The 15,057-nt window shown below is 40.1% G+C and overlaps 1 protein-coding gene across 1 annotated transcript in view; it reads right to left on the bottom strand.

Annotated features, from left to right (window-relative positions):
* Positions 1-3,223: 3,223 nt before the first annotated feature.
* The window catches only part of GRAMD3 (GRAM domain containing 3), a 102,408-nt gene continuing 90,574 nt past the window's right edge, over positions 3,224-15,057 (bottom strand). Inside the window, exons 10-14 of the mRNA XM_006886003.1 lie at positions 14,814-14,936; positions 14,021-14,108; positions 12,359-12,463; positions 8,718-8,811; positions 3,224-3,265 (exon numbers count right to left, since the gene is read on the bottom strand). Coding sequence (XP_006886065.1) covers positions 3,224-3,265; positions 8,718-8,811; positions 12,359-12,463; positions 14,021-14,108; positions 14,814-14,936 — 452 coding nt within the window. The remainder of the gene's footprint in view (positions 3,266-8,717; positions 8,812-12,358; positions 12,464-14,020; positions 14,109-14,813; positions 14,937-15,057) is intronic.

Here is a 15,057-nt window from a genome sequence, read left to right as displayed (position 1 = left end):
TATTTGCAATGAATAAGTCATTGATTGTGCAAAATTCAATCATTCTATCTCCAGCTTCATTTCTGTCACCAAGTCCATGTTTTCCAACTACAAATTGGTTAAAATATAAATTTGCTCTTAGTGGCCCGCTAATCAGGTCTCTGCTTTTTCAAATTAAAAAAGGTCTTGTCACCTGGACACAACAAAGAAGTAGGAGACTTAGTGGTCAAAGAAGCTCCACCTAATGATTCTGACCTTTTTGGCAAGAATCTGGTCAATCATCCTCAGCAAGAGAAAAGGCTTAAAAGAAGAGCATGAAAGGAACATTATTTCACTAGGCTCATTTTGAAAAACAGAGGATCAAAATGATGACGTTATTATTTATCTTATTGTGTCCTGTCAAATTGGATCTGACTGGCATACGAGGAGACTACCCCTCCTTTTCCAGCAGGTAGATTTGAACTGCACACAATCAGGATTGCAGCACATCTTCTTGCCACTAGGCCATCAGAGCTCCCTAAAATGATGACATAATTATTTTTCATCAGCAAAATCATGTGTACTATTTGCAAATATCTATGTTTGGTAGTTTACCAGACACACAAATAGCGTGGGAAGTACCAGTTGATTATTTATAAGGTGCCTTCGCCTTACCTTAGGGAGCCTTGGTGGCACCCTGGATAAAGCATACACAAAAGTCGTCACTGTCAAGTCAAGGCAATTCCTAGTGAATGCTACAGGACAGAATCTTATGACAGCTCAGGGGCTTGCCCAGGATGTGGATCTTCTAGGAGCAGGATGCCTCATATTTCTCCTGAAGAATCCTCTAGTGAATTCAAACTCCTGACCTCTTCTTTTTGCTGAGAAGTCTTTAAACACAGATTAAAATAGTTTTATGAAAAGAGCCATGTTAATTTGTATGCATAGAAGTTACAATAGTAACTTTCTATTTTCCACTCCTGGTTTCAGAAAGGTGATATTTACTGAGTTTCAAAGGGAAATGTATATAGTCAAAATGTATCATCTCTTGACTTTTCAGCATTTGAAACACCTTCCTCTGCTGAGAGAATTCTGTACTTTTGTGCCTAGGAGGTGAGGATGACAAACCTTACAGCCTTGCCCCTCACGCTTCCTTGCAGTAAGTAGGACCACATCTGACCTGCACTTCACCATTCGGATTCAGCTGTGCCAGATTTTGACTCAGAGACGTAGGAACAATAAAAACAGCAACAAAACCAACTAACTCCAGATACGATGGAGTTTGAGCCCTCTGGAAGAGTCCACTGTAGTGGCTGCTGTAAGAGTCCAAGAGCACAACCAACAATAGCTCTGTGGGGTGTGATTGGTGTAAAATGATTGATTCCCTGCTGAGAGACATCCTAGCTCCCCACCCCCACCCCTTTGATGTGAACCATCAAATTGGATCCTAGTCACAGGAGGAGATTAACCCTCTTTCTCCAGTGGAGCATCTGGTGGATTTGAACTACACACCTTTGCAATTGCACAGTTTCTTGTCACTAGGCCACCAGAGTTCCCTGGACATCATATCTTTTTAAATGACTTCTTATCTGATTAAAGGAGCTCTGTGGCATAGTCAGTAAGGGGCACACTGCTAACACAAAGGCTATCTGAATCCATTAGTGACTCAGTGGGATAAAGACAGGCAATCTCCTCCCAATTTGCTGGTGGGTTACGTATGGGCTGGTTTTGACTCTACGGCAAAGAGCCCAAGCATGCCACTTTAATCCAAGTGCCTAAATAATTGAGTTTTGAGATGAATGACCTAAAAACCAAGTCCACTGCTATTTAGTGGATTCTGATTCACAGTGAGTCTATAGGGTGGGGTAGAGCTACCCCATACAGGTGCCATCTTTATGGAAGTGATCCTGGCACCCTTCTTCTGTAGCTGGGCTGATGGTTTCAGATCACCATTTGAAATCAACAGGGCAGAGAAGTATGGAGTGAGTCCAAAGTAAAGAGCAGGTGAATAGCTAAAAAAAGCATAGTAAGTCTTAATTAAAAAGAGCTACAAACTGACAAAACACAGTGTTACAAGGTAATTTTAACCAACGAGGATTTATTAAAAGCCAGCGGTGCACCAGGCACAGTTCTTGCCCAGGAGGCTAACACACAAAAATGATGTAACCAATTCACTTATTAGCTTATCTGATTAGACAAAATACATTTCATAGAAATGATTATAAAATGCATTGCAGATAGAAAACAGAATATCTTTTTAGACCTACAGATCTGATGGTGTCCTAAACAATTATTAATTAAAAACCAGCCAACCCATATGGTAGATAAAAGTTAGCCAACTACCAGTTATTTATTTTGGGGCAGTAAAGGAGGAAAACATGCCATCATCGTGCTGACAGGGATTTCAACCTTCAATTCAGACATTCCAATTCCAAACTGCTAACACAATCCACTTACAATCTTTAAAAAGGCAATGTTTTTTTCATCCTTTATGAAATCACTATTACAATTTTTGGTTTAAAGATTAGTTTTGGTTTCAACTTAAATTTAGTATGGTACTTCGGTCCCATGCCTCACAGATTCCTGACCTGGGGCGGTAAGAAATCACTCCAATTAAGTATTAGTCATGGGAATAAGATAAAACACAAACGAGATCACTTAAATTACTGATATTCTTGGCAATACTGAACTGAGAAGTTAAGGTAAAGATGATTTAAACCAGAAAATAACAATAGGAGGAATAAAAACCCTGTGGATGTTATGTTTTCTTCCACCTTGCTCACGTACTGCTTTTTCCCTGGAGATTCATGGCTACATCTTTAGGGGGAAACAAGTCCATGGCTACACAACCTTAATTTGAAGGTTAGTCATGAAGGATTGGAAAGGAGAGAAAAAGAGGGTGAGAAAGACTGAAAAGGCATGGAGTGGAGTGTGTTTGCTGGCACCTTTTCAGTGATTGCTGAATTATATCATCTAAGAGAGAGACTACAGGGACCTTCCTGGAGACATTCAGAAAAGTTTTCTTCAGGCAGCAGCAGTGAAAATGTCTTCAGAGAGTCAAGGTCAACAACACATATTGCACAGAAACCAAGATTGTTCTCCTTCCCGGCTTTCCTGAGCTGGAGACCTCCAAGTGCAAATGTGGCTTTGAATTCCTGTCCATGAGCTCCTCCGACCAGCAGGGGGCTCTCCACCAGAACACCTGGGGAGCACCTTCTTCAAAGGAAAGTGTGAGGTATTATGTTGGCCCAAGTAACCAGGTTGGTCAGTCTCCATTTTCAAGCAGCTTTTGTAAGTTGTTTTGTATCTTGAAATAACAAAAGAAAAGATTACATTATTAAATAAAATAAGGTAGATTAGGGACACATTAGAGGAAGACCCTCAATCTGGTGGATTGACACAGTAACTGCAGCAATGGCTCAAGCATGTCAGTGATTTTGAGGATGAATGACACAGGATAGGACAGGATTCAGATCTGTTGTTGCACTTCAGACATGAGTTGTACTTGACTCAACAGCACCTAACCACCACCACCACAACAACATACAATGCCTGTGATGAATCTATTTTACTTTGAATAAACAACTAACCAAACCCATTACCATCAAGTCTATTCCAACGCAAAGCCACTCTCTAGAACACAGGAGGGCGTCCAAGGCTGTAGATCTTTATGGAACCTGGTTGCCACATCTTTTCTCAAAGGATAAAGTTATTAAAAGGGAACCAAATTTAAAAAAAAAACCAAAAACGCCTTGCCATTGAGTCAGAACGGACCCATAGCTGAACCTCCATTGTGTTTCTGAGGCTGTAAATCACTCGGAAGCAGATTGCCCTTTTCCCCTCCTAAGAAGTTGCTGTTGGATTCAAACCTCCAGAGAGGCTTGGACTTTGGCTTAGTTAAATGTGGCTCCCTTTGGACACAGCTATCAGAGTGTCCTGGATAAAGCGATAGATGGGGTAATTTACACGAGGCAAATTAAATATTTAATGGAATAGAACTGTCTGGAAATTAACTTTAAAGAAAAAAAAAAGGCAAAGAAACAAAAAGGTGTGATGAAAACGACAACAGAGACAGAGAGACATGAGACTGAAGAAAGAATAAAGCTTTATCAAAACCAGGTGTGATGCAAATCCACTCAGAGGCAAAGGGAAACTTGTTTTCAGAGCCCACTCAGCTTCCTGTTTCAATCAGAAACACCACATAGTATCGTCTAAGACACCTATCAGACATTGTACATTTCTCTGTAAGAGTCTGAGTTTCATAAGTTCATGCCCTGTCTTTGGATCTCAAGCCCAGTGCTGGGCATTTAAATGTGCTTACATATTTGTCAAAGAAATAACTTGAAAGAATTCAAAGCAAGGAAGTCTCAACAACTAGCAGTGTGAACTAGGATTTATCAGTTTGTTGTAATATGATGGCTTGCATGTCACTACGATGCTGGGAGCTATGTCACTGGCATTTCTCATACTAGCTGGATTATCCATGGTAGACGAATTTCAGAGGCGTTTCCAGATTAAGACAAACTAGAAAACTAAAGAAAAAAAATCATCGTAAAGAGAGAAAAAAATTAAATTGTCAAGGATCTAATTTTACTTGGATCCACAATCAACACCCATAGAAGTATCAGTAAAGAATCAAATGATTTACTGCATTGGGCAAATCTGTTGCCAGAGACCTCTTTAAAGTGTTAATGAGTAAGGATGTCACTTTAAAGACTAAGATACACCTGACTCAGGTAATGGAATATTTCCAATTGCTTCATATACATGTGAAAGTTGGACAATGGATATAAAAGGTGGAAAAAGAATTGATTCCTTGGAATTGTAGTGCTGGTGAGAAATATGAATATACCACAGACTGCCAAAAGAACAAACAAATTTGTTTTAGAAGTGCTCCTTAGAAGCAAAGTTGGTGAGATTTTGCCTCATTTACTTTGAGCATGTTATCCAGAAGGGTCAGTCCCTGGAGAAGAACATGCTGAGGGAAGAAGGAGGTCCAAGGGAAGAGAGGGAGACCCAATAAGATGGACTGGCACAGTGGCTGCAACAATGGGCCTATGCACAGCAGAGACTGGTAGGATCAGACAGGATTTGATTACGTTGCACAGCAACACCGTGAGCTGGAGCCAGCTCGAGGGCTCATACGAAAACAAAAAGAGAAAAGGTCTGGTGATCTAGTCCCCAAAATTACCTGGGGAATCTCATATGAGTCACATTAGAACATTTTTTGATGAGTTTGCTTTGAACATATAATCAGAAGGGAGAAATCTCTGAAGAAGGGGATCATGTTTGACGACGTACAGGGCCAATGAAGGCAAGAGAGACCCTTAGTGAGATGGGTGGTTTAAGAGCTGTTAACAATGGATTCAAACATGCCAATGACTACAAGAAAGATACAAGACCAGGCAACATTTTGTTTGGTTGTGTATAAGACCGTCATGAGTCCGAATTGATACACTTTTTCTAACATTGTCATGGATGTATAGAACCCTTGAATGCTAAATAAAGGGAATGTTTTCTTCTTTTAATTGAATAATCTATACTATCCTACAGATTTAGAGGATAAATAATAAGGAAAGAGACTTAATATACACATGCCAAACCCTTCCAAATGCTACCTCTAGCCACACAATCTCACCAAGAAGAGATTTCACATGTGAAACTGAGGGGGAGTAGGTCTCTTTCGCCTAGCAGTTGTGCCCTGTCTGAAACTGTGGATAAGACTTGGCCAGCTGTAGGCCTGTTGCGAACAAGACCTTTTGTTTTCTGATCTCTAATTACAGTAAGTGATGCGCTCACTGGGCCTGATGTGAGAGTGGGAAGAAACCCAGAAGGCTCTGAAATTCCAGGCTATTCCAATCCAAAGAATTTGTAGGTCAGACAGAACAGATCTGAAATACCATCCTATTTTCCAGCTAGGGAGCTCTGGTGGTGTAGGGGAATGTAGCTGTGCTGCAATCCTGAAGACATGCAGTTCAAGGCCATCAGCTGCTCCATGGGAAAAGGATGGGCAATCTCCTCCTATGTGATTAACTGCCTATTAACCCAACTTAAGAGTCCTCTATGGGGCTTTCTATGAAGATGGTGCCGAAAGCCAAGAAGGGAGCCCCTGTCCCTCCCAAAACTGAAGCCAAAGCAAAGGCATTAAAGACAAAGAAGGCAGTCGTGAAGGGCGTCCACAGCCAAAAAAAAAAAAAAAGAAGATCCGCACGTCACCCACGTTCCGGCGGCCTAAGATGCTGAGACTCCGACGGCAGCTCAAATACCCCCAGAAGAGCGCCCCCAGGAGAAACAAGCTTGACCACTATGCCATCATCAAATTTCCCCTGACCACTGAGTCAGCTATGAAGAAGATAGAAGATAACAACACACTTGTGTTCATTGTGGATGTCAAGGCCAATAAGCACCAAATTAAACAAGCTGTAAAGAAGCTCTATGACATTGACGTGGCTAAGGTCAACACTCTGATTAGGCCTGATGGAGAGAAGAAGTGATGCTTTGGATGTTGCCAACAAAATTGGGATCATCTAAACTAAGTCCAGCGGGCTAATTCTAAATATAAATTTTTCTCACCATAAAAAAAAAAAAAGAGTCCTCTATGGGTCCATTTCAACTGGATGGTACACAACAACAATAGTTTGCAGCTAGCATGAAAGTCAAACATTTGAAAGTATTTAATTAAAAACCCAACCAAACAAACCTTCAATCTCAGAATGTAACATCTTGGAAAAGAAAAAAAAATAATCTTGTAGTTTACACATACATTTCTTTAGGTTGATTTTAGATTAAGAATCTTAAAAAATATTCTAAGTTTATCCACTGATGCAATGTCTCAACAGAAGACTCCTCAGCCCTCAGTATTTTACTTGTTAAGTTCCAGATAACAATGAGTGAAGCAAAACAGAAAGAACTGTGCTCCTTGATATTTCACAGTTTGTTTGTTTGTTTTAAGTAAGTTTGTCATTGTTGTTACTATGTATTGTAGCATTAGAACTGACCCATAGTAGGCCCTGAGGGGGAGAGACATTTCAGAGAAAGTTAACTGAATGGTTGGAGATTGTCCATCCCTCTCCCATGGAGCAGCTGGTGGCCTTGAACCGAGTGCCTTTAGGATTGCAGCACAGCTTCTTGACACTAGGCCACCAGAGCATTTCTGTATCCGCCTTCTTTCAGCACTTAGATTGTTGTTGTTATGTGCCATTGAGTCACTTGTGACTCATAGCGACCCTATGTACAAGAGCCCTAAAAGCCGCTCTATCCTGTGCCAACCTTGCCGTCTCAAACACACTCATTCCCACCACTCCACTCATAGAATCGATCCATCTCATTGAGGGTCCTCCTCTCCTGCACCGTCCCTCCACTCTCCCAAATATGATGTCCCTCTCTAAAGACCAGTCCCTCCTTGCAACATGCCCAAAATATGTCACATGAAGCTTCAGAATCCTTGATTACAAGAAGCATTCTGGTTTCACCCTCTCTAGGTCAAACTTGTTTGTTCTCCTTGCAGTCCATGGTATATTCAACACTCTTCTCTAGCACCACAGTTCAAAGGCATCAATTCTCTTTCTATCATCCCTATTCATTGTCTAACTCTCCGATGCATAGCATGTAATTGCAAAGACTATAGCCTAGATCAGGCGCACCTTAGTCTCCAGCCTGATGCCATTGCTAGATAAATAGTTTTGGGATTCTGGGAGGGGAGAGAGGCGGAGCTTTCCTCATTCCCACATTTCACCTCAGGTACTACTGGGAAAACAGGAAAGGGACCCCTGCCAACGACGCCATAGACTTGAACAGTAACTGAAAATATTGGAGGTTCAAGTCCACCCAGAGATACTCAAAAGACGTGGTGACCTGCTTCCAAGAAACCAACTGTATTAAACCGCATGGAGCACAGTTTTACCCTAACACACACAGGGTCCCCAGAAGTCAGAATCAACTCCACAGCAAGTGGAAATGGCCAGTTACTATCTAATTGTATAATAATTTTTATCAACTGTGAAATTGCAGTTCTTCCTCTATCAGACAGGGATCATTATACCTACTATTCAGGGCTGTAATCAGAGTTGAATGTAACATTTTACGTATCGTAAAAAATCACTCTTTGTGAAGTTTGAGCTCGCCTCTCTGGTCAAGGCCAGCAGGCTCCATCCAGTCCACTCCTTATCTTACAACAAAACACCCCAGTGTTAGAGGCTATCTGCCACCGAACACCATGGTACAGACAGATACTTCTAATGGAGAAAGAAAAACAGCAGACTGACAAGATCAAGTCTTTTTTTTTTTTAAATGAGACTAAAGTCTATTTCTTTGTAGAAATAAAAAAAAATTCCCCCCCCCCATATTTATTATTGGAGTGGCAATTTTGCCTTACTTGTGGGACTAGTTTTGATTCCCAGTTAACACACCTCCAGTGTAGCCACCAGCTGTCTGTCAGTGAAGGTGTGCATGATGCTAAACAGGTATCGGCAGAAATTCATTCTAAAACCAATTAGGAGGAAGGGCATGGCAATCTATTTCCAAAAGTCAGCCAATGAGAACCTTATGGCCCAAGAGGTAGAGCCACTGTATATGGGGCTGCCATGAGTTAGGGGCCAAGTTGATGGCGGCTAACAATAATAATCTATTTACTACACAATCCTCTAGCTGGGCATTTAGGCTGCTGCTAAAACAGAGGTGTTTCAGTGTAGAACCACTGACTGAGGGCAACTGTGAGGCATTACTGCTATTGTCTCCTAAACAGGGAAGACATCAGTCACCTTTTCCAATTTCATGATGTTAGTTGTAAGCTCTTGGCAGAGGACCTCCACATTTAATTGTACTTGTGACCCCAGGCCAGATGGTGCTGTCTGTCTGTAAGAACAAAGAGATTACTATGAGCAATAATGGCAAAGAAAGAAGTGGAATGAACACGTTTTGAATTTATCTGAGCAGAAAACTAGGTTAGAACAGAAGACAGTAGGCAGTTCACTTGTTAGCAGCAGAAGGGCACTGAAGTAATCTATAAACTCCAGGTTAGACACTTAGGGGAATGCTTTTTAAATGCTCAGCTGGAAACTCCTTAAGTTATTTTAAGTGAGCATGTTGATAGCTGGATTTACAGAAAAAATCACACAATTGTTCTTAAACACATGGTTTCTTGTTGTTGTTAAGTGTCATGGAGGTGAGTATGACTTACAGGGAACCTATGGACAACACATCTGACGCCTGTCCTATCCTGTTTCATTTTTATCATCTCTGATATACTTGATTCAGTCACTATAGCCTCCACCCTCCATCACCCTTGCCTTCAGGAGCACTCTGGTTGCATTCAGTCCCAGCCTGGTTTCTTAGACCTCCTTTATCAATGTCCTATCTCTTCCCACAAGTGTGTGTGTGTGTGTGTATGAGAGAATCATTGTTCTTCTATGTCATATACAGACATTTTCATGGGAAAAGGAGACAAAACTTCCAGAATGCTTAAAATGTATTTAATGAATATATATTCTAGTAAGTGTGAGATTTTAGTAATTTCTTCTTCAGGACTTATACTACAAATGCAAATACTGTTGTCTCATAACCTGATAGAAACTTAAAAAAAAAATGCAAACTTATTGCCACCTAGTCAGAACCATCTCATAGTTGACCCTCCAATGAGTTTTCTGAAGCTGTAAATCTCATGGGAGATCACTCATCTTTCTCCCAAGAAGCACCTTTGGATTAGCATCAACACCATCTAATAATTATCCAGAAATTCACCCTAGTCAATCCAGAAACAAAAACTTGAGGACTCAGTATCTGGGATTTAACAAGCTCTTGGGTGCACATTAAAGTCTGAGAATCTTGGAGTCACAGAAACATGCATTCTATTACCAATCATAAGACCGAGTCTATAAGACTATTTGACTATTTAACATAAGATTATTTGAATACTGATTCTTTTACTAACTCTAAGGTAATTTACTTCTCTGACTCTTGATTTCTGTATCTGTAAAAGAGTAATGGCCACTGTCTTAGAAAGTAATGGTGATGACAGAATGAGGGAAGATTTTATATATTCTTATGTTTGTGTATCTATTTTAATACAGTTTCAGTTATGTAGAGGGTATTTTGTAAAATACCTCTAAGTCTGCATATAAGTATGCTTTCTTCTAACAGAATAATTTCTTTTATATTACTTTTTAGACAATGCAAATTCAGTCAAAATCCTCTAGGAAGTGGATTTAAAGGAAATAACTCATGTCTGACTAGATATGATTAGATCCTGGCTGTTAAACAATGAAAGGCTTTTATTTTAGTATTAACACAACAGTTTAGGGGAAAAATACATATTCAAAGTTAAAAAGAAAACTTAAAAAAAAAAGAAAACCTATGGTACATTTGTTACAATTGATGAGCTAAAATTGATACATAATTTCACTAAAACTTATAGTTTACATTAATGTGCATCAATTTTAACAAATGTGTTACCCTAATGAAAGTCAAGAGATCAGGAGACATACTGCACTGGGAAAGTCCACTATCAAGGACTTCTCTAAATTACTGAGAACGAATGATGTCATTTGAAGACTAAAATGTACCTGATTCAGGCTATGGTCTTTTCAATGACTTTTTCTGTGTCTGAGAGTTGGACAGTGAATAAGGATGACAGAGGAATTGATGCCTTTGAGTTGTATTGTTTTGGAGAACACTGAACATGCCATGGACTGCTAAAAAAAACCAAACAGGAATATCTTGGGAAAAGTGCAACTAGAGTGCTCTTTGTAGGCATCTCACATACTTTGGGAATGTTGCTGTCGTTGTTCTGTGCCATCAAGTTGCCCATGACTCATACTAATGCCAACTCATACTGATCCTATGTACAATGGCTCTGAACCCTGCCCTGTCTTGAGCTAGTCTCACTGACTCTGACACACCTAATACCATTGTGCCAGTTACCACGTCAATTCATCTCATCTAGTGTCTTCCTCTCCTGCATTGTCCCTCTACCCTTTTGAGCATGATGTCCTTCTCCAAGGATCAGTCCCTCCTGGCCATGTGACCAAAGTATGTAAGAAGCAGCTTCAAAATCCTTGTCTCCAAGGAGAAACTTGGTTTTACTGTCTCCAAAACAGAATTATTTGTTCTTCTGATGGTCCATGGTATGCTCAAGATTCTTCTCCAGCACCACAACTCAAAGGCATCAATTTTTCTTCTGTCATCCTTAATCATTGTCCAGCTCTCTGATGCACAGCAAGTAACTGCAAAAACCATGGCCTAGATCAGGCGCACCTGATCTATTCTCTAGACTGACGTCATTACTCTGCAGCACTTTGGAAAGGTTCCGGACAGCAGATTCCTCAATGAAATTTGTCTTGTGATTTCCTTACTGCTGGTGCCAGGAGTGTTGACTGTGGAGCCAAGCAAGCTAGGAGAGGCTATTCCTTAGAAAGGGATATCATGCAAGGAAAAGTGGAGGAGAGTCAGAGAGAGAGGAAGACCCTCAATGGAATTGAACTGACATGCTAACAGCAGCAATGGACTTGAGTATGCCAGAGATTTTGAGGATTGCATAGGATAGGAGAGAGTTCAGATATTGTTGTTCATAGGGTCACGATGAGTTGTACTAGGTGATGCCTAACAATAACAATGGAAGGTATCAACTATAGGAGAAGCTGTGTGCAGGAGGGAGAGGTGGCATATGTGAATGCTCTGTATTTTCTGTGGAACTTTTGAAAGTGTGTGAAAAGCTTAAGAAGAACAGCTATGATGAAGCATCTTCACAGGCACATTCAATTAATCACTAATCACATGGTCTTTTTAGTGACAACTCTTTAAAATTTTGCAAATAAGTGAGTTAAAATACAAAATTATATATGATGATATATGCTGAGTTGCTTGGATGTCTTATTTTTTTAACTGTCTTTGTTGCTTTTGCTATTACGAACACTGAGCTGGAACTAATCTATAGCTGACCCTCTAGTGTTTGTGTGTGTTTGTGTGTGTGTGTGTGTGTGTGTGTGTTTAGAGGCAGTAATTGACACAGGAAGAGATTATTCATCTTTATCCCATGAGTAGTTGGTGGAGTTGAACCATGTGCTTTCAGATTGGTACTCTGTGCCACTTTTACCCCGTCTAGTATTAACTTGTATAATTTAACAAATGGGCCAAGGTCATGACTAAATCTTGGGATAAGAGAGCAAGGTAATGTAAAATTAGGCTTGCTTCTTGCCATATCATTGGTAACAGGAGATCAACTCAAGTGTATAGTGCAGCCTCAAATTAATAATTTCTCCAACACTCTTTCCTCTTTAACACCCTGCACACAGACTTAATATAATGTCTTATACAAAATCAATTAATGTTTGCTAAGAATCCGGCCAACTATTAAACTGATCTGACTTGGAGAGATGACAGCAATGTGGGAGATTGTCTTACTTACTCAGTGTTATGGGTGGTGACAACGGAGGTTAGTGATCCCAGTTGCTCCTCAAGGGTATTAATTCTGTATCTCATGTAGAAGGTCGAGATGATTAGTGCACAGACACTGGAGAGGCATAACAAGAAGAAATTCTCAGTTAATGACCAGTTGTTATTGTTGTTGTTGGTTGCCATTGAGTTGAGCTTGACTCATAGCAACCCTATGAACAAAAGGCCTGAAGTCTTCCTATAACTATTGACATTTATCAAAGTTCACAGAGTTTCCAGATGCAGAGGCATGCTGTTTAGGAAGTGGATGACATTCCTGCTTCCAATAATGACCAGTACTTGATATTCATAAAATAGTATTCTCACAACCCATGGAATACATTGGAGGAAAGGCATTTTCCAAAATAACTCCAAAGCACTGAAGATGCTGATGTCAGTCTGGAGACTAAAGTGCTCCTGATAGAGCCCATGGTCTTTGCAATCACTTGCTATGCATCAGAGAGCTGGACAATGACTAGGGATGATAGAAGGAGAATTGATATTTTTGAGCTGTGGGGTTAGAGAAGAGTATTCAATATACCATGCTAAGAGAACAAACAGGTTCATCCTGGAGAGGGTGAAGCCAGGCTGTTCCTTGGAGGCAAGGATTCTGAAGCTCTGTCTGACATACTTTGGACATGTTGCCAGAAGGGGATAGTCCTTGGAGAGGGACATCATGTTTGAGAGGGTGGAGGGACAGCATAGGAGAGGAAGACCCTCAATGAGATGGACTGATTCAGTGACTAGGGTAATGGGAGTGGGTGTGTCAGAGACAATAAGATCGGCACAGGATAGAGCAGGGTTTAAGACTTTTGTACATAGGGTTGCTCTGAGTTGCAGGTGACTTGACAGCACATAACAACACAAACAATGAGATTTAGAAAAAGTCTTCTTCCAAAGGCAAAAATCTTAATATGTTAGAAAATCTTAAAGCTGGAAGAGTACTGAAAAGTCTCTAGCTGCAATTCCTTACAAATGGTCATTCTAATGGGACTGACTGCTGAAGGTCAAACCAAGTTGGAGTACCAAGTCAGTGTTTCTCCTCCTACACAGGGCTGTCTCCCTCTGCTAGAAGGGCACAGTGCTTCACAAGTACCTGCTTTCTCTGGAAACTGGGCATATGCTCTTTGGTTGTGCAAAATGGCTTAGAAGTGGGTCAGGCTATTTTCAGAAGACTAACTGGTTATGCACTAGAAGTGGCTGGGAAAATGTAACAGTACTTAAGTTCTCAAGATAGAGGTTGACATTTTTGATGTTTTGATCTCTAGCCCAGGGACATGTGAGAGGTGGAGAAATGAAATCATAAGGAAAAATAATGTTTCATAACTCACAGAACAATTTCCCAATTAATAGTATTAACGCCGATCTCTGTTGGATTTGGCATAACCATTTCCCTTTTCAGACATTCCTTCTCATTATTTCCTTAAAGAACAGGGAAGTAAATACCAAAGTGTGACCTGAGATTGCCAAAGTAAAGTGCTGAAGTAGGAGACAAAAATTGTCAAAGAAAGTATCCAGATCACATTAGAGACAGGCAAAGTTTTTCACATCTCTGGGCCAAGTGAAGAGAACAGGTTATTCCTTCAGAGAACAGAATCACTTTCTCAAGTCACAAACAATAATTTCATTTACTTACACAACTGCATAAATTATAAGGATATGGTGAAGAGTCAGACATTTTTCAGGTTTTGCTCTGTGTCCTAGTCCAATGGTTTCTGACTGAGCTGTTGGATATGCAAATAGAGCAAGTTTTAAAAACCACACATAACATATGTCATCCAGCAACAAATACCTTTGTGGGGAAGAGACATTTCAGAGAGAGATTTATCCCAAAACAAGGAAAATCAGAAAAAATATACTGACCAAAGGCCTTCAATTAGTTAGCTAAGAGAATTCATTAGCCAAGAATTAAGGTTCCTTTGCCACCCAATCAATATGTATTGCCTTAATTGAGAGCTAGTGGAGTTCATGGTGGAAGATAGAAATAATTTGTGACCTCATATCAATGATGACCAGTAATCATTTACTAGAATAACTCCTAAATAGAAAATAATCCCATACTTTGAATTTTACCACCATTTAAAAAGTTTTAATATCAGATTATTTAGAATAATGAAATAACTTCCAGGTAGATTTCTAAACACACTAATGTACAAAGACCTAAAATGGGAAGTGAAGTTAAGGCATGTGAAAAACAGTAATAAACTGAAACATAAGCACTTAATAAAACATTAAAAAGGTGCTCTAGTGGCATAGTGTGTTGTATGTTGAGTAGCAGTTCAAATCCGCTTTGAGATAGATGGAAGAAAGATGGGCAACCTCTTCCCATAGAGATTTACAGCCTTGGAAAACCTGATGGAAGGTTGCTAGGAGTCGGGAGGGAAACATTAAAAGTTACAAACAGATGCCCCCAAAGCCCAGTCCCTTACCATGTACAGGAAGACTCTTTGCTTTTCCGTCAGGCACTCTGCTCACGTGGGCATCTGCCCGATTCAGTTTTACCTCCCCTTTGGAGGCATTTAGAACTGTCTGGGACTCCGTCAAGTGGAAATCTATGAAGATAAAACAGGGCTGGGTAACTTTTCTGTCATTTGCGCTACACTATATAATTTCAGCTTTGAAGCAAATCAAACTCTTTTTTTTTCTTCCTTCTTTTAAATTATTATTTTTTTT

Source organism: Elephantulus edwardii, unplaced genomic scaffold, assembly GCF_000299155.1.
Source record: "Elephantulus edwardii isolate Elephantulus edwardi_28Jun2011 unplaced genomic scaffold, EleEdw1.0 scaffold00046, whole genome shotgun sequence".
In the NCBI taxonomy this organism is placed as follows: domain Eukaryota; kingdom Metazoa; phylum Chordata; class Mammalia; order Macroscelidea; family Macroscelididae; genus Elephantulus; species Elephantulus edwardii.
The sequence above is the reverse complement of the archived record's forward strand: the minus strand, read 5'-3'. Positions and strand labels throughout refer to the sequence as shown.